Here is a 22,459-nt window from a genome sequence, read left to right as displayed (position 1 = left end):
CAAGGAGGAGAGCAAGGGATGGGAGGGTGCATGGCCCTTGGCTCACCGTCGATGGAGGTAAGAATGACTCGGGAGTGGTCGTAGGCAATGACATTTGCGTAGCGGTTCTTGGGCTTGTTCACTTCCAGGTTGGAATTCTCCCACGTGAACTGCTGTCCAGGATCAATGGACTATAGGAAATGGAGGAGGCAGATAGAGCAGGGTAAGAGCTGGGGTCTCCCTCCTGCCCCCAAGACCCAGCCTGCCAGGCGGTGTCCACATGCTGCCTTTATGCCTGGGCCACCACCAGCTCCAACCCCCAGCTGTGGAGTTGAGGCTGCTGTATCAGCTCCTGCTGGGGAGGTCCCTCCAGCCCTACCCCAACTAATGACATGAGTACAGACCAAGATGGAGCCATGGCAGCCAGCCGTGCCGCACCCAAAACCACTGAAGGCTCTGGGCACCTACTGCATCACTCTGTCCAGCTCTCCTCCTATCTCCCTGGTCATTCCCTCTTCTTCCCCCTGCCCCTCCCACAGGCAGAACACAGCACTCCTCTGGGGTTCATTCTTGGGCCTTCTTTGCACTCTACAACCTTTCTGGGGCCTCATTTCCTTGTAGAATCTTGCACTCACTTGCTGGAGCTGCCCACAACTCCAGCCGCAGCCCGGCCTCCCTGAGCTCCGAAGCTGAATGGCCAGCCACCTCCTGGGCAACCCCACCTGGGGGGCACCTTCACCCATTTACCTCCAAACCCCAGCCAGAACCCTCAAGTCATCCTCAAAAACCCCTCTATGTTCCTGTCCCCTTGGTCACCATGTCCTGGTGCTTCCCCACTCCCTTGGCCAGGCTGCCCCATTTTGGACTTGGCCATCTCCCTGTCTCTCTGCTTTCGCACCACTCTGACCCTCTCTGTCCTGTAGCCAGAGCAATCCTCAGATAAAACAGATCTGATTGTCATTCTCCTGCTCCATTGCCTTCCAGGGGTCCTCAGGGCCCCAGGTCATAATAGCAGAGTCTCCATGCAGACCCACTGTGTGCGTGGCACCGTTCTAAGCACTATGCACTTATTCCCTCACCTCATCCTCCGAAGAAGCAAGCTATGTTACTACCTCCTTTTACAGAAGGACAGAACCCAATGCCCTCCGTACTTTGACACCAGCCTGTTACTCTCCACAGGACGGCAGGCTCTGCTTCTGTGAGATCCTCCAGCACACCCCACCCCTCAGCCTGCCATGGTGCTGCAGCCTGCTCTCTCTGCACGTTCTGTCACATCTAATACGATGGTATACTGTCGGATTCAGTGTTGGTTATCTGCCTGAGCTGGCCTCCCCACCAGCAGAGTGACCTGACGTTGCCAGGTCCCCAGCATTCAGCACGGTGTGTGCTCCATAGTGTGACGACCGACTGACCGTTAAAGGTGACAGAGCTGTGGGATCCTGGTTGAAAGAAAGCCCACAGCAGGCCCTGGCAGGCAGAGAAGGCTTCTTGGAAGAGGAGGGAAAGCTCACTCTGGAGGAGAGGAGTGGGCAGAACGTGGGAGGGGGAGCACCATGAGCCTGGACAGAGGTGCAGGGTCCCGTGGGAAGATGCAGGACGTGGGACTGGGTGGGTGTGGGTAGAGACCATGGAAGGCCCTCCGGGCCTGCGAGAGAACTGAAAGCAGCAAATGTAATTCACAAACTTTGTTAACCTTCACAGCAGGGTCTTACTACAAAGCAGGCCCCCCGTGAGGTTCTATAGGTAGAGGCAGCATGCTTTCCTCATGGCAGACACATTCATCAATTTGCCTGCCAAGCTCAATTTCCTCTGCAGAAACCTGGCCCACAGCCCTCAGAACCTACCTGGCCCACAGCCCTTGGAAGGGGAATCACCAAGTACCAAGTACGGCCAGCAGTGGACATCCAACCAGAGGGAGCAGACTCACAGGTTGGGCTATGCAAGCCCATCAATCACCTATTTATCCATTATTGATTGACGGTGAGTGCTGGGCCAGGCCTGGATGGGAGCAGGGGGCTGCAGGAGAGGAGCTGGGGCAGAACACCACCTCTGGGGGTGCGCCTTACAGAAGCCAGGGTTCTCCTTCATCACCTCCTTCTCCAGCAGAGCCCTCCCCAGCTGGGTGGCCTGGAAACCCTTAGACCCCCGGAGCTGGCATGTGGGAGCCCCCAGCAGGGAGCAGGTAGGAGTCAAGACCAGAGTGCAGACAGCGCATGGAGGGCTGAGAGCAGGAAGGCTTGTGCAGCCTGAGCAGCGGGCCTTGAGTCCCCCGACTCCCTGCTCTGTGGCCCGTGTGGCTCTGAGAACGCACGTGAGGCTGTGTGAGTACAGGCCACACGCTGTCAGGCAGGCCTGGGTTTGACTCTTGGTTCCAATACACACTGGCTGTTTGACTGGGGCAAGTCGCTTCCCCTCTCTGAGCCTGTTTCCTCATCTGTAAGATGGGGTAATAACTGTACCACGTCGTACCGCGAGGAGGACACAATGAAGGGATGCGTGCAAATGGCCTAGTCTGGTCTTGCCTGCAATAAGTTCTTGATAAAGAAGCCGTTCCTACTGATCCACGTGTGTATAGGGGTGAACTTTTGTCTGCCTCTGTTAGCATGTGGGCAGGCATCCGAGTATCCAGACTTGGGGTGCTTGAAAGGGCCTCGGCCAGGCCTAGTACCTGAGAAGCTGAGTTCCCCAGCTGCCACAGCCTGGAGCCCCTCACCCCCAGCTGGGGCCGGAGGCAGGGCAAGAGCAGGCATGGGGCTAGGCCTGGGCCCTGCCCAAGGCAGGGGGTGAAAACATCTCACCTCATACTCCTGGGAAAACTTGAGGCCATCATTGGCTTTGAGGCGCTCGATGTTGTCAGCCAGGTCGGTGATGGGGATGGGTGGGTGGTCTCGCATACCTGGGGGAGGGGGAGCACATCAAGGCGGAGTCAGCTTGAGGCTGGTGCCAGGCGGTAGAGACAGCCCCGATGCATGTGATGCGCACATGTGAACACGTGTGACCATGGAGCACTCGGCACTGGTGGCATGGGGACAGCAGCACATGCGGCGACAGGGATGGTGGGGCACACAGCGGCTGGAGGGCAGGAGAGGACAGAGGGGAGTGTGTGTGCTGGGGGCACGTGTGAGCGTGGAGTCAGGGGGCACCAGGGCCCCGCCTGGCAGGTTCACAAAAGGGACACCAGGCTTCCTTCCTCCCGGCTGGGGCTGGAAGCCCCGGTTGGGGGCAGCTACACACCCGCCCCACGGGCCCAGCCTGTGGACATCCCTCCTGCCCCTCGCTGGTGCCAGTCACTGTGGAAGACTCGGTCATGTGGTCTCTACACTTAGCGTGTGTGGATGGAGTAGGCGTGACAGAGCGACACGGAAGAACCCAGAGAGAAGAAGTAAGGAGGGAGACGGGGAGACAGGAGACAGGAGGCACCTGGCAGGGTGTCAGACGGGGAATGGAGGGGACAGAGGCAGAGAGACAGGGCCAGGGGACAGTAGGAGGGAAGACAGGACTGGAGGAAGGTGGGGGGAGGGGAGGGTGGAGCTGGGGAGGAGAGAGGGGGGAAGGGAAAGAAGAGTCAAGAGAGGAAGGAGGTGATGGCGTGAGAAAAAGTTGGAGGAAATGGACACAGAAGCCAGGGGAGCCCCCGAACTCGGAAAACTAACTTGAGATATTCGGGCAACTGGGGACACCGGAACCTGCAGAGAAAGAAAACACAAAAAATAGCGGGGCAGGAGGAGAGAGGCTGTCCACTGCCTCCGGCTGCAGGGACACATAGAGGGACCGAGGGGGCGCGGGGAGCCCCACCACAGGCCCCCCTCCCCGAGGAACACAGCCCCATCTCCCACCCAGAGCACAGCGCTCCCAACCCCCTGGGCAGCCTTGGGGACCTCTTTCTACGATGAAATTCTAGATCCGAACCAACCCTCATCCCCTCTGGTATCAAAATTTGACCTTGGCTATACTCAGATGATCAGGCGAAAGGGGAGTGCACCTTCACATAGAGAAATGGGGCAAGTAAGGCCAGAAACGACAGGGTCAATCTCTACAAAGGTACGCAGATGGCACCTCTATTTTCTGTGGGTCTGAAAATTTTTCGGAATAAAGATTAAATGATAGGACAAAAACAAACAAACAAAAAACAAAAAAACCCACCCCACTTTACTGAACTAAAAAATAGGAAGAAAAGTTGCTATGCCTCTGATCCCTCCTCATGTCCCTTCTGGTCCCTCCCCATGTCCCTTCTGGTCCCTGGTTCCTTCAACAGGCTGGGGACTGCCATGTCCACGGGGTTGTCTCTCCCCATTGGCAGCCCCAGTTCCTTGAGCTCTGCACCTCTGGCCCCATGGCTGGCCCCAGCCCACAGCCCCTTTTGGACACCCCCATTCATCTGTACTCCACCTTTACCACATCTGTGCACCCCTCTTCATTGCTCCTTTGCTCTCAGACCCCTGAGATTTCCCTCTAGCCCCTGCAGCCAACCTTGGGCCCTTGGCGGCTCGGCAACCCTCCCAGACATGCCTGCTTAGTGCCCACAGCCAGGCCACACCTTCCCTGGCGCCTTAACCACTTTCTTTTCCTTTTGGAGAAAATCGGGGCCACCAGCCCAGAGCTCTAGCAGCATGTTCCCTTATACCGGCTTCCCCCAACTCCCATTCTCTTCAGGCCTAGAGCTCAGGGAGGCATCCCCACACTGCTCCCCTGGGCTCTGTCACACCCCCACATGCAGGCCGGGGCCTCGAGCAGGCTTCCGGGTTCTTGTCCCACAGGCGAGCATCGCCACCGCTGCCATCTCAAATGCTCACATGAACGACAACCATCTGTAAACAATTTCCATATTGGTAAAAAGAAAAGTCCTTTCGGGGGGTGGGGGGGGGGAAAGAAAAGTCCTTTCTCAAGTTCACACCCCTGACCTCTCTTGCTATGGTCCTGTCCATCCTATCCGTCACACTGTGGCCTCCAAAAGGGGTTTCTCCACCTGCTCACTCCCCACTCACCACCCCTCAACCCACTGTGATGTTTCTGCCCCCAGGACTCGGCCACCACACTCTCTCCACGGTCACCACTGCCAAAGCCAACAGTCCTCCTGGTGCACAGACATCCCCAGCCTTGGCTTCGGGGACACCCCACTCTTCCCTTACTCTTCCTCCCCGGCCGCTCCTTCTTGGCCTCCCTGGCTACTCTTCATTGCACCTCCTTCTTGGTTGCCCCATTCTGTTCTCTGGCTTGGACGATCACACGTTGCTCGCCACCTCCCACGCCCGTAGTTTCAGACGGGAGGCAGCACAGAGTACAGACCTGCAGACTGGGTGCCACCTGGAACCCCCCTGCCTGTTGCTTAGCCCTAAGCCCAAGCCCTGCTGGCTCCTCACGCTGCCTGAAGCGCCACCCTGCTCGGCCAAGGCCTCAGCACCTTGCACTCACTCCGTGGCTCTCTAGTCTCCCCATTTCTCTCCTCCAATCTGACTTCCACACGGCAGCCAGAGCTAGATCCCCAAAACACAGTTCTGACCCTGCAGGTCCCCTGCTGAAAATGTTTTAGAAGATTTTATTTATTTGAGAGACTGGGGGCAGGAGCAGAGGGAGCAGCAGAGGGGAGAAGGGGAGCAACAGACGCCCCCTCCCCCACGCTGAGGAAGCCCCACATTGGCTTGGACCCTGGAACTCTGGGATCACGACCCGAGCCAAAGGCAGATGCTCAACTGACTGAGCCACCCAGGCACCCCGCCCTGCTGAAAACTTCTAATGGTTCTTTGGTATCCTCATGATAAAGTCCAAACCCCTTAGCCTGGCGCTCAGGTTCCCCTGTGGTGGACCTTTGTCTACCCTCTCGTCTGCGGGCTCTCAGTACCCCAACTCCAATGCTGCAGGATAGCCAGCGTCTGTGGGCACCCTCCACAGTGCTATTTCCACTGAAGGGAGCCCTCTCCCATCACCCCCCCACCCGTTCGTTTGACTCACGCCCACAGGGCTTGGCATCCCCTCTCACAGGAGGGCTTCTCTGTCCTTGAGGCCCCCAGCAGTCTAGAGAGTGGATGCCTCACAGATATGGTCATGCTGGGTTGCAGCAGCCTGCTAGGTCGCCCTCTCACATGCTCTCAGGATGCATGCCTTTGGAACCCAGTCACTACGCTGTGGGGGAGCCCAGGCCACGTGACGAGGCCTCTTGTGGCTGTCACAAGCTGACAATCCCAGGTGGGCTCATAGCTGACTCTAGCGTCAACACCAGGCGTATAAATGAATGAGTCATCAGAATTCAGAGGACAGAAAACTTTTCCATAAAGACCAAATAGTAAATATTCCTGGGTTTGTGGACACATGGTAGATGCTACTTAACTTTGCCTCTGTAGCATAGAAGTAGCCATAGATTATATATCAATGAATGGACATGCCTGCGTTCCAACAAAACTTTATTTGCAAACACAGGTGGTGGGCCATGTTTGGCCATGAGCCAAAGTTTGCTGGGTGCTGCTTTAAATGACTCTAGCTCTCAGGGGCACCTAGGTGGCTGAGTCAGTTAAGCATCTGCCTTCAGCTCAGATCATGATCTCAGTCTCCTGGGATCGAGCCCTGTGTCAGGCTCCTGGCTCTTGGGGAGCCTGCTTCTCCCTTTCTCTCTGCCTCTCCCCGCTCATGTTCTATCTCTCTGTCTCAAATGAATAAATAAGATCTTAAAAAATAAATACATAAAAATAAATGATTCTGGATCTTGGGCTTCCAGGTGAAGGCCCAGACATTCGGGAATAGAGACAAGCTATTCCTACTATATTCCTGTCTGAATTTCTAGTCCACAAAAACTGTAAGGGGTAACACGTACCTATTGTTGTTTTAAGCTGTTAAGTTTTGAGGGTAGACAAAGGTCCACCACAGGGGAACCTGAGCGCCAGGCTAAGGGGTTTGCACTAATTTAACTGGCTCACATATACAATATGCCCTGTGTGTATGTTAGTTCACTCCCTCAACTCAACTGTCTGGGTGTCCATTTCACAGGCATCCCCTCAGAGCCCACCGTGTGCACAGTACAAGGGATGGCGATGAACAAGACACAGTTCTCGGCTCCAAAGAACTTGGATTGTCATCGAGGCCATTCTAGCCCAGGGTGAGAGGGGTCATTTTGGAAGGAGCAGAGAGCTTCTGGAAGCCAGGGGAGACCCTCAGGCCTGTGTCGACACTGATGTGGGCTGGAAGACTTCACCCTGGGAGGGGTCTGAGCTGTGTCTCCTGGGGCACGGGGATGGAGTGACGCTTTGGGAAGAAGGGCCAGCCAGAGAGCCATGGGAGAGTGGGTGGAGAAGGAAGGGCAGGTATAACGTCCCACGTGGGGTCCCTGTGCTCACACAGTGAAGTCTGGGCACCCTCACCTACTACAAGTGTCTGATGGGGTACTTCCCACCAACAGAACCCCCCTTTTGTGCTGAGAGGACAAAGTGCAGGTGCAGACGCTGGCCACCCTGTGGCTGGGATGTGGGCTCTGCGAGGTCCTTAGCCTGTACTCAGGGGCCTTGACCCAAGATGAAGCAGGGCCTAAGCAGCCCGACCCCTACTGCCCCAAGAGGCTCTGGGGTGCCAGGGTTCCCACGCAGCTGCTGCGTATCGGCGCTTCTGTCACAGGGTCCAGGGAGTGAGCAGCAGGAAGAAACAGGAGTAGGAAATGGGAGCACGAGGCCAGGGGCTCTTCGGACAAACTCTGGGATCCACAGGCTGGGCTGGGGCAGGTAGGCTGGGGAGCCACCCTACCTGGCGTCTGGTAGTTGAGCCTCCGCATCTCCACGGGGTCAGAGGAATGCGCCAGCAAGGAGTCCTTCAGCCCGACTGACTGCTCATCCTTGGATGATGGGGAGTGGGTCCTCTTCCTAGACAGGCAGAAGGGTGGCTGGTGAGGACTTGAGGTCCAGGCGGAAGACAGAGTAGGGTGGCATGGCTGGCTGTGACAGAGACCCTGTGTCTACAGCTCGGGCCCTCCCCTTTCCCCCCTCATCCTGGGGTCCCTGAGCACGGGGGAACCAGTGGCACAGCAGCTCGGACACATGGAGAACACAGGGTGGGGTTGGGGGCGGTGGAGACAGCAGGACTGGGGAGCGGACGCAGGGCCAGTGCAGCGAGGAGCGCAGGGGGGAGCGGTGGCAGAGGCTGGCGGTGCCTTCCAATAGAGGGCAGGTCACTGTGGGGCAGTGGCTGCTGTCCCCAAGGCCGCCAGGAATAAACATGCAAACAACACATAAGATATGCAAACATCACAGAGAGCTGGGCCCCAGCTGTCTGTCTCTTGGTATCAGGGTCCACATCCAGAGCAACAGGGCAGGGCCAGGGAAGGTGTCACCCTAGCTGGGCAGAGTCCTCCCGCATTGGCCTCAGTTCCCCTGTCTAGGAGGACAGGGTCAGAGACAGACTGTGGGGTCTAGCTGCTGACGAGCATCCAGGAGCTGCTCCTGCTATGTGGACACGGGTATGTGCATAAGTGTGCACGAGTGTGTAAAGACACACACCTCCCCTTGCCTTGCAGCCAGTGCTCTTTGCACTTTTATCTCCTGCAGCGCTTAGTGGGTCATCTTAAAGAACTGGAGCCTGGCAGAAGGCTCTGGTGAGCTCGGAGTCGGTCTGTGCGCTCAGGGAGGGTGCTGAAGTCTGCACTATGCTTGCGCCCTGGGGAAGGGGCATCCCCTGTGCAGGGTACAAGTTGAGAGAGTCACAGAGCCCACCCGGGAGCCTGCTGAGCTGACCAGACAAGCACAGGCCAGGAGGCTTCTGGTCAAAGCCCCATCCCTCCCTGCTAGACCCGACATGTGCACAGGGAGAAGAAGTGAAGGGTGAAGCGTGTGAAGAGAGAAGGAATGACTCCTACCTTTCTTGTTTACTAGGTTCCGAAAGACAGGCAAGGACAGAAGAAAGGAATGGTCATTGTTTCCGCCAAGCACTCAGGCCCTCTTACGACCAGGGGGACACTGAGGGACCTATTTATGGCACTTATGTGGCACTCACAGGCAAGGGTTACCTCTCCTGACAGATTCCAGGACCCAGATGGGGTGGGAAGGAGGATGGGCGGGTGTGTGGGACACTCCTCGGGCAGCCCTCCACCGCCCCACCCCGCTCGTCCCCGTGCCCCGGACCAGGAAAGCCTATCCCCTATTCATGCTAGGAGGAAAGGAATGAATTCTTTGAGAAGGGGCCCTCGGTCCAGGTCAGGGGTCAGGGGTAGGGGAGAGATGGGGTACAGGGCAAGGAAAGCCTATGTGTTCAGATATACAGACCAGCATGTGTTCAACTATAAGTGTTCATGAACATAGCCATAGGCTGAGCAGTGAGGTGGGTGCTAGAAACACAGGCCTCATGATGTACCCACTGAGGCAGATGGGGGACAATGTGGGGAAGGAGCAGGGACCCAGGCGAGTCTCATGGGTACCAGAGTCTGGAAGGGAGTCTATTTTCTTTTTCTTTTTTTTTTTAAAAATTAAGTTCTATGCCCAATGTGGGGCTTGAACTCACAACCCCAAGATCAGGAGTTACATACTGCTGACTGAGCCAGCCAGGCACCCTGGAAGGGAGTCAAGGAGGCTGTGACGGCTACAGGCGGGTGGGCCTGAGCCAGAGGGTCCCAGGACGGCAGGGGTGTAGCGCATTAGCTCAGTGATAACATCGGGAACAGCCGAGGGGCCAGACTAGCCAGACGTTTGATCGTCAGCTGACAGAGATCATGTTTTATCTTGGGAGCTCCCCAAAAGTTTAGACGGAGAGTGACAAATCTTTGGGAATTACCTTTGCAACTGCCAGGTGGATGGAGAGAAGGGGTGGCTCCAAGAGTAGGTAGTTACTGTCACCCAGGAGGACCAAGGAGCACTGCAGACTAGGTGCTCAAGTACGGCTGCACATGTGTTGCCTTATGGGGAGCCCACTGGGTGGGTGGGGGGGAGATGCAGCCATCCTCAGGACAGAACTCACAGGGGACCGGGCGGAACGAGGGGGAAGAGGAGAGGTGAGGCTGGTACCCACGTTTCCAGCTGCTAATAGGTGGAGGGACCAGTCCCTTGTGATAGAGACTGCAAAGGAGGAAGGTTTGAGACACAGTGAGTCGGGGACAGCCGTGGCTGCTGTGGTTACACCAGGAGCTCAGTCACCATGTGTACCAAGTGAACATCGGCAGGCGGGGGGGCCTGTTGGTGGGTCCAGACCGCTCGAGGCCTAAGTTGGGGAGCCAGGCTGGGAAGCCACCTAGGGATGGCGGCAGAGCGAGTGCGAAGGTAGGAGACCAGGGAGGGCAGTGTCCTGAAGCTTAAAGACATACATGCTCACATCCACTGAAACAAAGAGACAGATGGACAGACGTGCCCAGGGAAGCAAGTGAACCAGCCGCTGTGAAGCTTTGGCTCCTTGTTACACCTAGATTAACACACACATGTGTACACACGCTGCTTCTGCTGTTCCAGGCCTCCCACTGAGCTCAGGAGCGGGGCTGCCCTGTACCTGCATGACCCATGCCAGGAAGGCCCTCCGAGTCCAGGGGCAGGTGGCTGTCCCCTGCAGCCCTGAGTGTAGCACTCACCTCTTGAACAGGAGGATGGCGATGACAATGAGGATGATGAGGATGACTGCCAGGACGGGGCCTGTCACCCACAGCATCTCAGGCTCCTCCTGCTGCTGGGCTGGCGTCACCTGGACCACGATCTCATCGGAATAGGGGCTGGAGGCATAGCGCTTCTGTGGCCCAGCAGAGGAAAAGCAGGGGTCATGAGCTCAGTGTGAGTTCCCCCACCCTCTGCCCACCCAACCTGGAGGAAGGGCTCTAGGGCTGGGCTATACTGGGTTGGATCCCGAGCGGCTGACCTAAGCCTGGCCAGCTGACTGAGTCCCCAAGGCTAGGTCAGGTCTGGCCTCCTGGGTCCTCGAGTCTGATGGCTTTTGAGATAACCTAGTGTAGGTCCAGAGTGTTTGGGGCAGCCCTAGGTCTGGGATCTCACAGTGTTTGAGTCTGGCCCACTCTCAGGGTGTAGAGAGCCCAGGTGGCTAAGGCTGACCTGGTCCATGGGTTCCTTCAGGGAGGCAAGCACGAAGCACTGATAGCTCAGGTCGGGAGACAGGGGCCGGTTGTAGAAGCCCTGGTAGCTCTTCTTATCCCCCAGGGTAAAGGTCTCGGGGAGCACATCCACCTGAGCAGCCACGTAGGGCTTCAGCCGCTCTGCCTGACGCCGACGTCGCCGCTCCCCACCGCCCTGCTCGATGGCCTCTAGAAGCTGACAGAGCAGAGCACGGGAGTCATGCCTGACCTCAGACCATGTGCCCCTGAGCCTGTGGCCTCAGAGTCTTTCCCCCAGGACTGAGGTCAAGGTTCACCTTCTGTATAAGGGGCTCAAGCCTGGCCTGGCCCACTATCCTTGCAGAATAACACCACACACCGATGCCACTCCCTGCCCCCCACTCCTCCAGTTACCCCAGCCAGAGGAGGGCCTCCAAGTCACCATACTCCTCACCCTAACCAGACAGGGCTGGCTCCATACCTCTGCCAGAGGAGGACGGGGAGTCCCGGTATGCGGAGAGTTCTACTCCAGCCCCCCAAGACTGCCTCATGTCTATAGACCCGCAGAGCGTTCCCTGCTTCTTCCCATCCTGGGGGATCCTCAGCCAAACCCTCCAGGGAGTCTCTGTCAGCCTCCCAGGAGCTTTCTGAGAACTCCCAGGGGGCCGCTTCAGAGTCGTATAGAGGCTCAAGCTGCCAGCCAGAGCAGCCAAAGAGGGATTCCAATTTGGGGGTGTCACCGGGGCCACAGCCAACCGGCATGATGGGGACCATCACGAGGGGTGCCCTGTCCGCCCAGGCACCTCATCCAGCTCAAGCTCCTCGGGTGTGGTCCATCTTGGGGCCAGCACGCTCCCGCCCACGCGGTCGATGGGCACCACCACGATGTAGAACCACCTGGGTGGGCAGAGTGGGAATTGGGGTGGTCATCACGCCTGCATGGGCCCCGGGCCCCTGGGCCCACCCAGCCCCAGCCTTGCCTCCCTTGCGCACCTGATGAGGGAGCTATCCTGCACTTGCGGCATGGAGAGGGTGAAGCGGCCGTCCTCTATGTAGGCGGAGGCGGGAAGCGGCTTGTGTGGCAGCAGGTCCGGGGCGGTGCGGATGGACACGAGGTGCTGCAGACCCCCCGCGCTGTTGCCACGGTTCATAAGCACGAAGGAGTACTCTGTGTTGGGCTGCAGGTCTGCGATCAGTTTCCGCATGGAGTGCCCGTCCACTTCCACGCTCTGCCCGTTGTACAGAATCTGGTGGGGACAGGGACAGGCAGTGCACGGAGATGAGCCTCCCCATCACAGGCCCATAGGCCGAGCAGGTGTGCACGCCCAGCCAGGAAGCTGTGTCACCAACGCCCACACGTGGGACTAGAGGGACGGCCTACGGCAGGCCTGCGTGTGTGCTAGGCTTGGCTGGCAACAGCCTCACCCACCTTGAAGGGGACAGCCGACTTGTAGGAGTCGGGGACCTCCCAGCTGAGCAGCACAGATGTCTTCATTGCAGCGGCCACGCGGAAGTTCTTGGCAAAAACTGTGGAACACAATGGGGGGTGGGGAGGGGAGTCAGCTCCATCTGTGTAACCAGGCTGGGGCAAAGGATTCCCTGCTAGGAGGAGATGCCGGTCAGGGATGGGGGTCAGGAATGGCTGCAGAGGCCAGGTACCCCACTCCTAGCCAGCTTCCAATCACACCACTCAGCTCTCCGCCCAAACTCCTCTTCACAGTGAATACCGAGCCGGGCAGATGCCACAGGACCCGTGGTCGGGATCTCCAGAGGTGCTGTCAGTGACCAGATGTCACTGGATTTGGTCGCGAGCAGCACGGGACCCCACACCAAAGCACAGTGGAGCGCGTTCATTACAAGTCAGTGGGCCACGACCCCGAGAGATTAGTGTCCCGCACCCAAGAATGGTGACGCAGTCAAAAGAGATCAGTGGGTCAAGGTCACGAGAGATTGGAGTCACACAGCAGAGGTCAGTAGGTCAAGGAGAGCAGAGATCAAGGGTGGCACACTGAGAACGTGGCGCCTGTTGGCTAGAGGTTAGTAGTCACGGTTATGAGAGACTGGAGGGTCACACAGCAGAGGCTGGTGGATCACAGTCGCCAGAGGGCAGTGGGTCAAGGAGAGCAGAGTTCCCCAGGCGCGGCCACATGCCCGCAGCACACACCTTGCTCCACGGGCATGGTCCGGGACTGGATGCTGGGGCTGAGTGGGCCGGCGCCTTTGCTGGTCCATGCGCGGACCCTGATGTCGTAAGTGGTGTCCGGCTTGAGGCCGGAGAGTGTGAGGCGGGTGTCGGCGGTAAAGTTCTGCAGCTCCTGCTGGCTGTTGATGTCACGGAACACCACTGAGTAGTTGGTGATGCGCCCATTCCTCTCCGCCAGCACTGGGGGGTCCCAGGTCAGCTCCGTGGTGGAGGTGGTCAGCCCTATCACACGCAGGTTTTGGGGGAAGCCACTAGGCACATCCTCGGGTGTCGTGATCTCCTTCTCGAACTCCTCACCCAGGCCAGCCCGGTTCTTAGCGGCCAGCTGGAAAATGTAGGTGGCTCCCTTGTGCAGGCCAGTGACTGTGAAGTGCTGTTTGTCCTTGCCGAAATCCATGATGTTGGGCTCCGCCTCGTCGGCCCGGCGGTACCGCAACCGGTAGCCCAGCAGTTCTCCGGGGAGCTCCTTGGGGGGCTGCCACTGCAGCAGCGCCGTGTTCATGGCCGTGGTGCTGACCATCATGGTGGGCCGTCCTGGGACTGAACAACCACGCGCTGGGCTCCGGTGCTGCCTGCCCAGCCGCCCCACCCTTGGCTCCATCCCTGATCCCTTGCTCACCTGCCCCAGTCGTTGTGACGATCTTGGGCTTGCTGCGGGCACCATCCCCCTTGGTGGTGTAGGCGGCGACGGTAATGGAGTAGGTGGTCTCTGGGGTTAGGCCGCTGATGGTGGTTTCCTAAGGAGGAGGAGGGGCCCATTGCCATCACCGAGGAACGAGGAGCAAGGAGACCAGACGGTGCCAGGCGCCCCGGGACCTCAGCTGGCAGGGAGGCTCTGAGGCACACAGACTCTGTGCCCCACTGGATGCGGGGCAGGCAGGTGGGATGTGGGCCTGGAAGGACCCCACCCATCCCAGGAGCTGCACACCTGGAGCACACAGCTCCCCCTTCCTTTCAGGTAAGAACAGAAGGCTACCCCATTCCTCTACTCCACGGTACCACAAATGCCACATCACGAGGTCTGTGCACAGAGGACACACAGCAAAGAGCTTTGCACGCACATAGCACTTGCACGGCTCTCGGCACACACACACACCCACACCCATCCACACCCACACCCATACCCACAAGCAAGATGAAATGGGCCCAGGTACTATCCTGCAGAACCAGGCCAGGGCCCCACCCGACTTCATGTGGGAATGGGCTCTGTGAACACCGGAGGCCTCATGACACCTCGTGTGACAGGGAGGAAAGACGAGGATGGGAAACCGTCTCCACCCCATGGGGAACATTACGTCCCCACTGTCCCGGGTGATGCCCACGAAGTCAGCCAAGGCAGCGTCTCCCAGCCTTGGCAGGCCCTGCCTATGCCCATCTCCAGCCGAGGCATCATTTCCAGACATGCGGAGAAACCCCACAGGAGGCCAAGCCACGCCACACAGAGTGGGGAGTGGGAAGAAGGGAGGGGACCACCGTGCAGTGGGAACAGAGCTGTCACCACCAACCCTGGCACACCTCCAGCTCTGAGTCTCAGGGAGGGCCACTGCAGCCACCCCCGGCTCCTTGCAGAGACCCTCCTGCCCCAGCTGGAGAGTGTCCCAGGGCTGGGGCTCCAGAACGCACCAATGCCGAAACCGGCTCCCCGGGTTTCCCTCCCAGCCTGGGCCCCGGAGCCGGTGATTTTTCATTCCCGGGATCAATAAGGCCTAATGATCAGGATCGGATTTAACTCCATCCCCCTCTGGCCAGAGCAGGGGCCAAGCCCTGGTCGATCACAAACACTGGCCTGAAATTGCTGCTCGACAGGCGAGAAGTGAGGATTAGAGGAAACGCCAATCGCTGCTCAGCTCGCCGCCTGAGTCTAAACGCCAATTTTCTCTGGATGTGGCTGGTGCCCTGTGGATCTCGGCGGCTCAGGCTGGGAGGGGAAGGCGGTGGAGGGGAGCATCCCATGAGCCCAGCCTGACCCAGGTCTCGCCCGCGCTCGCACACCTGTTACTTACATAGTCCTCGGACTCCTCTGGCCGCCACTGACCGCGGGAGGGAGAGAAAGGGAGACAGGATGTGAAGGACTCTGCCTGGAGCGGGCCTGGCCCTGGCAGGGCAGAGGGAGGGTGGGGGCATCCAAAGGGCCTGCCCACTGGGGTAGCACCTCAGGCCCACTCCCCATCCGCAGATCCCAGCAGCCCATGCTGTTTGCCAGGACTGAGGAGGGGAGGGAGACCAGGAGGGCACCTAGCCTGATGGGGGAGGGCTCCCAGCTCCAGGACATGCAGGGAGCAGAGAGTGCCACGTACAGGTGCTTTGAGGGAGAGGCTGCCAGACATGGGGCCTGCGAGAGTCTGGCCTGGGCAGTCCTGGCCTATGCCTGTTGTCATGGTATGATTATTCTCTTTTCACTTTCTAAAATCTCCCAGTTGGGAGACAGATTACACAGCTGGCCCCGGCAGGAGCGTATCCCAAGAACGGTGAGAGCTGCACCGGGGCCAGGAGGCTAGGGGCAGGCTGGCCAGCAAGATGTTGAGAGTGTGAATGCCAAGCTTGGAGCCTGGGCCCTTCCCCTGTGGGGACATAGGTACAGGGAAGGCTGCTGTTCGTTCCTGGGGGTGCCTGAGATCTCACTGCAGTGGGAAGGTATACTTCAGGGCTGGCAATGTTGCTGTTTCCTAGTACGCTCTTCCTTAGGCCACAGTGCGTGTAGGTGCACTAGTTGGACAGAGGGAGTGAGGTGTCCTTTCTGTGGTCCTGTGGCACTGGAGGGCTGAAGTTGGCCAGTGTCCAGCACAGCACAAGGAGATGGCCCTCCCAGGCTAGAAGTACCATGAGGTCCTCTGGCCCAACCACCCTCAAAGTGCTGGTCTGGCCTCTGCCTGTGGACCCCAATTCTCCCTGTTCTGGGAAGCTCTGCTGGAAAGGTCTTGCAAGGAACATGGGACAGAATATGGCAGGAGGCCATCCGTGGATCCCTACTGGCTGTGGCCACTTTCAAGGATGTGGTTGCACCCATCTCCACTCTAGGTCCCTTGTCTTGGGGATGAGGGGTAAGACGCTCACTGTCCAAGCCAGGCCTGGGCATGAAGGTCCTCACAGGAACACCTCTCTTGTGTCAGAGGCAAAGTGAGAGAGAAGGAAAGATATAAAGTGGATGAAGCAAAATGGAGGGAGAGAGGACAGAGTGGAACAGTGGGAAGGAGCGGCGAGAAGAGGCCTCCAGAGAGAGGAAGGAAAAGCACGCTGTAAGCAGCAGCTACACCCGAGAGGGAGACAGACGTAAAAGGTGACAGGTCTGGCTGCACACTCGAGGGGGACATGATGGTGCTTCCAGAACTGACAGGGGTCCCTTAGCTGACCAGATAAGCTGGGTGAAGGAGGACAGGCCGTAGTTTCTTTGACACAGTGGTCAGGGGACAGCTAGGCCCTGTGGCCAGGCTGGGAACGAGGTCCTCCAGGTTCCGTTGGCTTTCCTGGAGCCTGGGCTCACATCTGCCTGCTGTCATGGCACGTCTGAGGCCCCAAGGACAGCGTCCCTTCTCCTGTGGCCCAGCTCCCTTCCAACCACTTGGAACCAGAAGGGGGCACCTGAAAGGGAGGCTCTGAACCCCACTGGCTGCAGCTGTGCCGCTGGCCCCCAAGGATGGGAGGGGCTGGAGGGAGCCCATTCCCGGGATGTTTCTGGGTGGGTGTGTCTGTGGAGACTCCAGGAGGAGCCCCCAACCTGCCCCAGGAATGCAGGCGGGGGCACATGTCTGCCTCCTCCACCCCTGTTCTCTTTGGGCAGGCTGAGAGGAGGAGGAGAACACCCTCCGGCCAGAGAGGAATTTTGCCCAAGTGCTTAGCCTACCCTGAGCACAGCATGGAGAACACGGGGTCTTTTCCTGCACCTGTGGGCCCGGCCCAGAGGGGGGGGAAAGCAGAACAGGGAGGGCACATGGGCTCTGAAAAGAATCTGGGCTCCTTTTCCCAGGACTGGCTCAATGCTGCCCACTGTGGATCCCCTCCCAGGGTCCCAATTCTTGCTGGGAGACCCTGAAAGCACATCACACCCAGTGTCAGGACTCGTCGGCAGAATATCTGGGGTGAAAACTTGCCATAGCTATTACCGCTCTTTCCAGGAGTCCAGAGCCTGGGTTTCTTCTCTGAGCTCAGCCACTGACTATCTGGGAAGTTCTGGGCCATTCACATCACCTCCCAATATCCAGATTCTTTCCCGGAATAGCAAACCAGCACTCGGGATACCCTGAGGGACCTTCCCCCCAAGCTCACAGGAGAAATCATTATCCCCTGGAGAACAGAAGTGCACGGAGGAAGACATAAGCCTGGCTTCCAGGCCCAGAGCAACACCCCAGCTCAGCCATTCACAAAAATCTGCCACGGCCAAAGGCTGAGTGGGGGCAGATGGTGGCAGGACTGTTGTCCCTGCCCTGGCCGGGAGAGGAACAGTCACCTAGCCCAGCACAGTTGAGGAGGAAGGCAAATCTTAAATCCCAGCCTAACTGATAGTGAACATGCTTCCTGCAAAACACAAAGCAGGGCTTGGGGGTGCTGAAGCCTGGGCAGGAGCAGACAATGGAAGTGGGGGTCTGTGCTCCTGACTGCCAATGCTGGTATCTGAGCCACAGAGGTTGACTGCCACGCTGGGACAGTCACCAGGGCAGATGGGGCTGGCATAGCTCAGGCAAACCCAAGACGGAAGAGGGAGTGTTCCTGGAACCCAGCCCTAACTTCCTGGTCTGAGCACCATCGGAACCTGACACACAGCAGGACATCTCGGTGTCCGAGTCCTCTGAAGGCAGGCAGGGGAGGGGGCAAACCTGGGCTCCACAGACGCAGAGAGGCATGCTGGCCTTGTCCACCTTCCCACCCCGCCACCTCCCAGCGGCGCACCTGGGCCTCCGCCAGCATGACGTCCTGGATGATGGGTGGGCCACGGGGCTCGCCGTTCTCTAGCCGCACATAGGTGACCTGGTAGCCACGGATCTGGCCGTGCTGCTTACTGGGGACAGGCAGCTTCCAGGAGACGTGTACAGCAGTGGAATTCAGTGGCCCCACCTCCACCTTCCGTGGTGGCCCACTGGGCACTGGGGACCGGGAAGAGAAGACAGTCAGGCCTGGGGGTATGGACCTCGGTTCAGGGGGGCACAGCACACTCCAGGGCCTTGCCTTTGCACTCCACGGCCCTGGGAAGGCTCTGATAGAGTTTCTCTAGACTATCCCTGCCGAGAAGGCAGGCCTGCCCACCCCTCAGGCCCTGAGCTACCTCAGTTGGCGGGGGAGTAGGGTAGGGGTTAGGCACCAGACCACCCTAAAGTCAGCACAAGCCATCCCAACTTCTCCTGGGCACCCCCATCACTCCAATGTCTGGCCAAGACGGAGTCTTTTGATTCTACTCAGAGTGTCTCTTGCACCCATCTTCCCAGTCTCTACCTCCTAAATCTGAAGCGGGGCTGCTCCTTCTGTCTTAGCCTTGCCAGGCTCCAGCTGCCTCGGAGCTCACCCTGAAGGCAGGGATCTGGGCCCAGGCTAGCCCATCAGTTAGTTACAGTTCCCCAGTGTGGGCTCTTCAGCCTTTACTGGGAAGGCCTTCCCGGCTTTTGTGAGGCAAAGGCCCTGGGGATGCAAGGTGGGTGGTATCTGGGAGGGCTGTCTCCCCTCCCCCCACCCACCCCCTTGGCGCGGCCGCCTACCGTCCTCATCTGTGCGCACTAGCACCGGGCTGCTCTCCGGGCCGGGGCCCACGTCTGTGTGCGCCCGCACCCACACCCGGTACTCCGTCCACTTCTCCAGGCCCACCAGGTCCCAGCTGGAGTGCTCGCGACTGATGCTGTCCACCACATGCCGCCCTCGGTCCTCGCCGTCCACTGCCTCGTAGGCCACTGAGTACTGGGTGATGACGCCGTTGCGGCTGGCGGCCGGTGGCGGGACCCAACTTACCCGGACTGTGGTGGAGCCCATGCTCACACAGGTCACCTTCTGGGGAGGGGCAGAGGGGGCTGGGGAAGACAAATGGGGGGAAGCAGGCAGATGGAGGGTGGGGGTCGCAGGCACGGTGACTGGTCACAGAGGATGGGACACTCACCCAGGCAGGCTACTCCCTGAATGCAGAATGGCTATCCCAGGGCCCCTCCTAGGCAGACTGCCACCACTGCTGCCAGACAGCCCAGCTCGCTCTGGACCACAGGCTACACACACACACACACACACACACACAGAGTGTCTCCCACACATACATATGGTGTCTTTCACACATATGGGGCTCTAACAGCACCTCACACACACACAAGGTCTCTCCCACACGTACGCTGTCTCGCATAAAACACACACCCTGCCAAATACACATAGGCGTGGGCCATGACTCCTGCTGCTGTGCCCGTGGCCCCTGGCAGGACTAGCAGCCCCAGTGACTCTTCTGGCACAAGGTCGTCGTGACCTGGGCCTACTTGGACAGCGTGCCTGTGCCTGAGCCACAAGCAGCCACAGAGACTAGAGGCCAGATAGGAAAGAGGCCAATGGCCCAGGCTAATCTGGAGAAAACGCACCCCGTGGAGGTGCTCTCACTCACGGTTAGGAGGCAGGTCTATGCACCCTCCGCCCCCCATTTCCCAGGTCTTATCCACACGGAGGAGCCTGGTGCTATTATGTGGCTTCCTCTGCCCCAACCCTCTGCCCCGGGCACTTCAGCAGTCTCCCTCCCCTCGTCCCCAGGGCTTTCCCTGCTCCTGCACTGCTGTGGCCACACTCTAGGTATTGCCGTAACTCAGAATGGCCCTACTCCCCAAACTGTGGCCTCCAACATGCCCTTGCAGACCCTCACCTTGTCCCAGTGTGGCTGCTCAAGGTCCCAGAACTGTGCTGGCTCTTCACCCCAACCCTGGACCACAGGCCATGGACCTGCCATCCTTACTGCCCTTGGTATTGGGCTTTGACCCTGAGGTCCTGCACCTCAACACTCCACATACCCCCAACTCCCTCACCTACTTCTCCCACCTCCTGTTCAGCCTGTGCCAAACCCTGGACCCAATCCTCGGCCCTCTTGAAGCTGGCCCTGGGGCAGGTAGAAAAATGGTGCCTGCCCTGGAAGGCTGGGATCCTATGAGCACGTCCCCAGTGGCCTCATCTGGGCCTTGCCTGCAGTCTGCGGCCTCTGTTCTCTGCCCAGCTCCCTCCGCCACTGTACACAGAACGCTTTCAACCTCCTCCACGCTCTGCTAACCTCCAGCTCTCAGCACACAACCCTCTCCCACTTTGCAGAGAAATCCGAAGCCTCCCACCGGCAGCTCCCTTCATCTTTACCAAACCCACCAAACAAATGCAGTCTCCCTGAGCCACCCCTGCTTCCCACCCCTGCTTCCCACGAGGAGGGAGGCGTGCCCTGCCTGTCTTAGGCGGCACTCTTCTCTCCACGCTCCTTCCCCTTCCCCCAAGTCCCGAGTCTCCAAAATTCTCTTTCCCAAATTTCTCTTTCTCCCCAAAATTCTCTTTCCCGAATTTTCGACTTCTCAGTATGGAGTCATTCCTAATAACACTTAATGCTCAAATTTTCCTACTTTAAAAGATAGATGCGAGGCACCTGGGTGGCTCAGTGGGTTAAAGCCTTTGTCTTTGGCTCAGTTCAGGATCCCAGGGTCCTGGGATCAAGCCCCGCATTGGGCTCTCTGCTCAGCAGGGAGGCTGCTTCCTCCTCTCTCTCTGCCTGTCTCTCTGCCTCCTTGTGATCTCTGTCTGTCAAATAAATAAATAAATAAAATCTTTATAAATAAATAAATAAATAAATAAAAGACATATCCCATGCTCGGGCCTACAGCACCCCTCCTCCAGCTGCAGTGGTTCCCTCCCTCCAGCTGTCCTCACAACCCTCGCCCCAGGACCCCTCTCCTCCCGGTACCCAGTGCAGTGGTCAGTCGCTCCTGTGTTCCTCTGGACTTGAGGGCTCAGCAGCAGCACTTGGAATGCTCCTTTGAACCCTCTTCTTCCAATCTCTGAGACACTTTCCTCTTCGGGATTTCCTACTGTCTCTGGTCATCCCCCGCAGGTCCCCCACCTCTAGCCCAGCATCGCCACTCGCATGGCATAAGGCCTCCCTGGCTGGGGTGCCTGGTTCGGTCCCACTTCCTACCCTCTTCCCAGGTCTATACACCAGAAGCACAGAATTCGCCTGACGTGCCCCTTGCCCTAAGCATCCCAAAGCCAGTCCATCACCTAGTCCTGGGCAGCTGGCACCCCCAGATGGCTCTCTAACCCACCACCACCACCACCACCACTGTGTCCGAGTTGCTATCTTCTGCTTAGATGGCTGTACGGTCTCCTACACAGTATCTGGCACGCTGCTGGGCTGTCCTGGGCATTCTCGGTCAGCAGCTGGCCAGCTGCTTCAGCCATGCTGGCCCCCTGCTCGTCCCTGACCTCAGCTAAGTGCCTTCCCCTTTTAGGGCCTTTGCACCTGCTGACCTCCTGCCTGGGGCCCATGTCACTCGGCCCCCTCAGACCAGATGAAGCTCCCATCCCGTCACCGCTCCACTGTCTGTCTCCTCCACAGCAGTTCACACGAATGTAATTAAAAGCTCATTTGGGTAATTGCAGGTCTAACACCTATATGCCCCACCAGATGAGCATCCCTGCAGGCAGAGGCCATGTCCGGGTCATGCTGTCATGCCGCGCTGTGCAAGGGCCCCCGCAGGTGCTGGTAGGATGAATCCGTCCACACAAGGTCACACGTGGCCACCCGACATCACTGGCACATTCACACACAGTCCCATGTCACCTGAGCCGCCTCACAGACATTGCTGTGTTGAAGCCTGTCACATGTGCTACCTGTCTCAGTGCCCTGGTCCTATCCAGCCACACATCTGTGGCCCCCACTGTGAAGACATGGAGCCTCATGGCCATTCAGTCACTGGGGCACACCAGACACGTGCTCCTACAGGTATAGCACAGCCACGTGGTCAGACGGGGCCCACACGGCCTCACAGCATTCGTCTCAGGTATAAAAGACCATGGTCAACATGGTCAGAGCTGCAGGCTGTCACGCAAACGGTCTCGCAGACTGTCTCCCGCACGGAAGGCTGTGTGGTCCCAAGGCAGGCACGTAGACATTCTCAGTCACACAGGCTCATTCTCACAGACATGTCCCTACGTGTGGCTGGCTCAGCGTAAGATGACGAGCTCACATGCTCCTCTCATGGTGGTCATGAGGCAGGGAATGCAGGTGATAAGGGAGATGAGATGTGGGGATATGGAGAGGGAGGACAACTGCCAAAGCGGGGACGTGTCCGAGACGTGGCCAG

General features: G+C 58.6%; 1 protein-coding gene across 4 annotated transcripts in view; it reads right to left on the bottom strand.

Moving 5' to 3' along the window:
- PTPRF (protein tyrosine phosphatase receptor type F) overlaps nucleotides 1-22,459 on the bottom strand; it is an 86,616-nt gene that overhangs the window by 5,726 nt on the left and 58,431 nt on the right. Inside the window, exons 12-25 of one of the 4 annotated variants that reach the window (XM_059374433.1) lie at nucleotides 18,863-19,168; nucleotides 18,063-18,256; nucleotides 15,182-15,208; nucleotides 13,798-13,915; nucleotides 13,140-13,718; nucleotides 12,405-12,502; nucleotides 11,969-12,222; nucleotides 11,779-11,872; nucleotides 10,977-11,192; nucleotides 10,505-10,659; nucleotides 7,705-7,820; nucleotides 3,633-3,665; nucleotides 2,778-2,875; nucleotides 47-170 (exon numbers count right to left, since the gene is read on the bottom strand). In XM_059374433.1, coding sequence (XP_059230416.1) covers nucleotides 47-170; nucleotides 2,778-2,875; nucleotides 3,633-3,665; nucleotides 7,705-7,820; nucleotides 10,505-10,659; nucleotides 10,977-11,192; nucleotides 11,779-11,872; nucleotides 11,969-12,222; nucleotides 12,405-12,502; nucleotides 13,140-13,718; nucleotides 13,798-13,915; nucleotides 15,182-15,208; nucleotides 18,063-18,256; nucleotides 18,863-19,168 — 2,412 coding nt within the window. The remainder of the gene's footprint in view (nucleotides 1-46; nucleotides 171-2,777; nucleotides 2,876-3,632; nucleotides 3,666-7,704; nucleotides 7,821-10,504; nucleotides 10,660-10,976; nucleotides 11,193-11,778; nucleotides 11,873-11,968; nucleotides 12,223-12,404; nucleotides 12,503-13,139; nucleotides 13,719-13,797; nucleotides 13,916-15,181; nucleotides 15,209-18,062; nucleotides 18,257-18,862; nucleotides 19,169-22,459) is intronic. The other 3 variants (XM_059374436.1, XM_059374434.1, XM_059374437.1) reach the window with 3 other exon arrangements.

Source organism: Mustela nigripes, chromosome 14 (assembly GCF_022355385.1).
Source record: "Mustela nigripes isolate SB6536 chromosome 14, MUSNIG.SB6536, whole genome shotgun sequence".
Lineage (NCBI taxonomy): Eukaryota > Metazoa > Chordata > Mammalia > Carnivora > Mustelidae > Mustela > Mustela nigripes.
The sequence above is the reverse complement of the archived record's forward strand: the minus strand, read 5'-3'. Positions and strand labels throughout refer to the sequence as shown.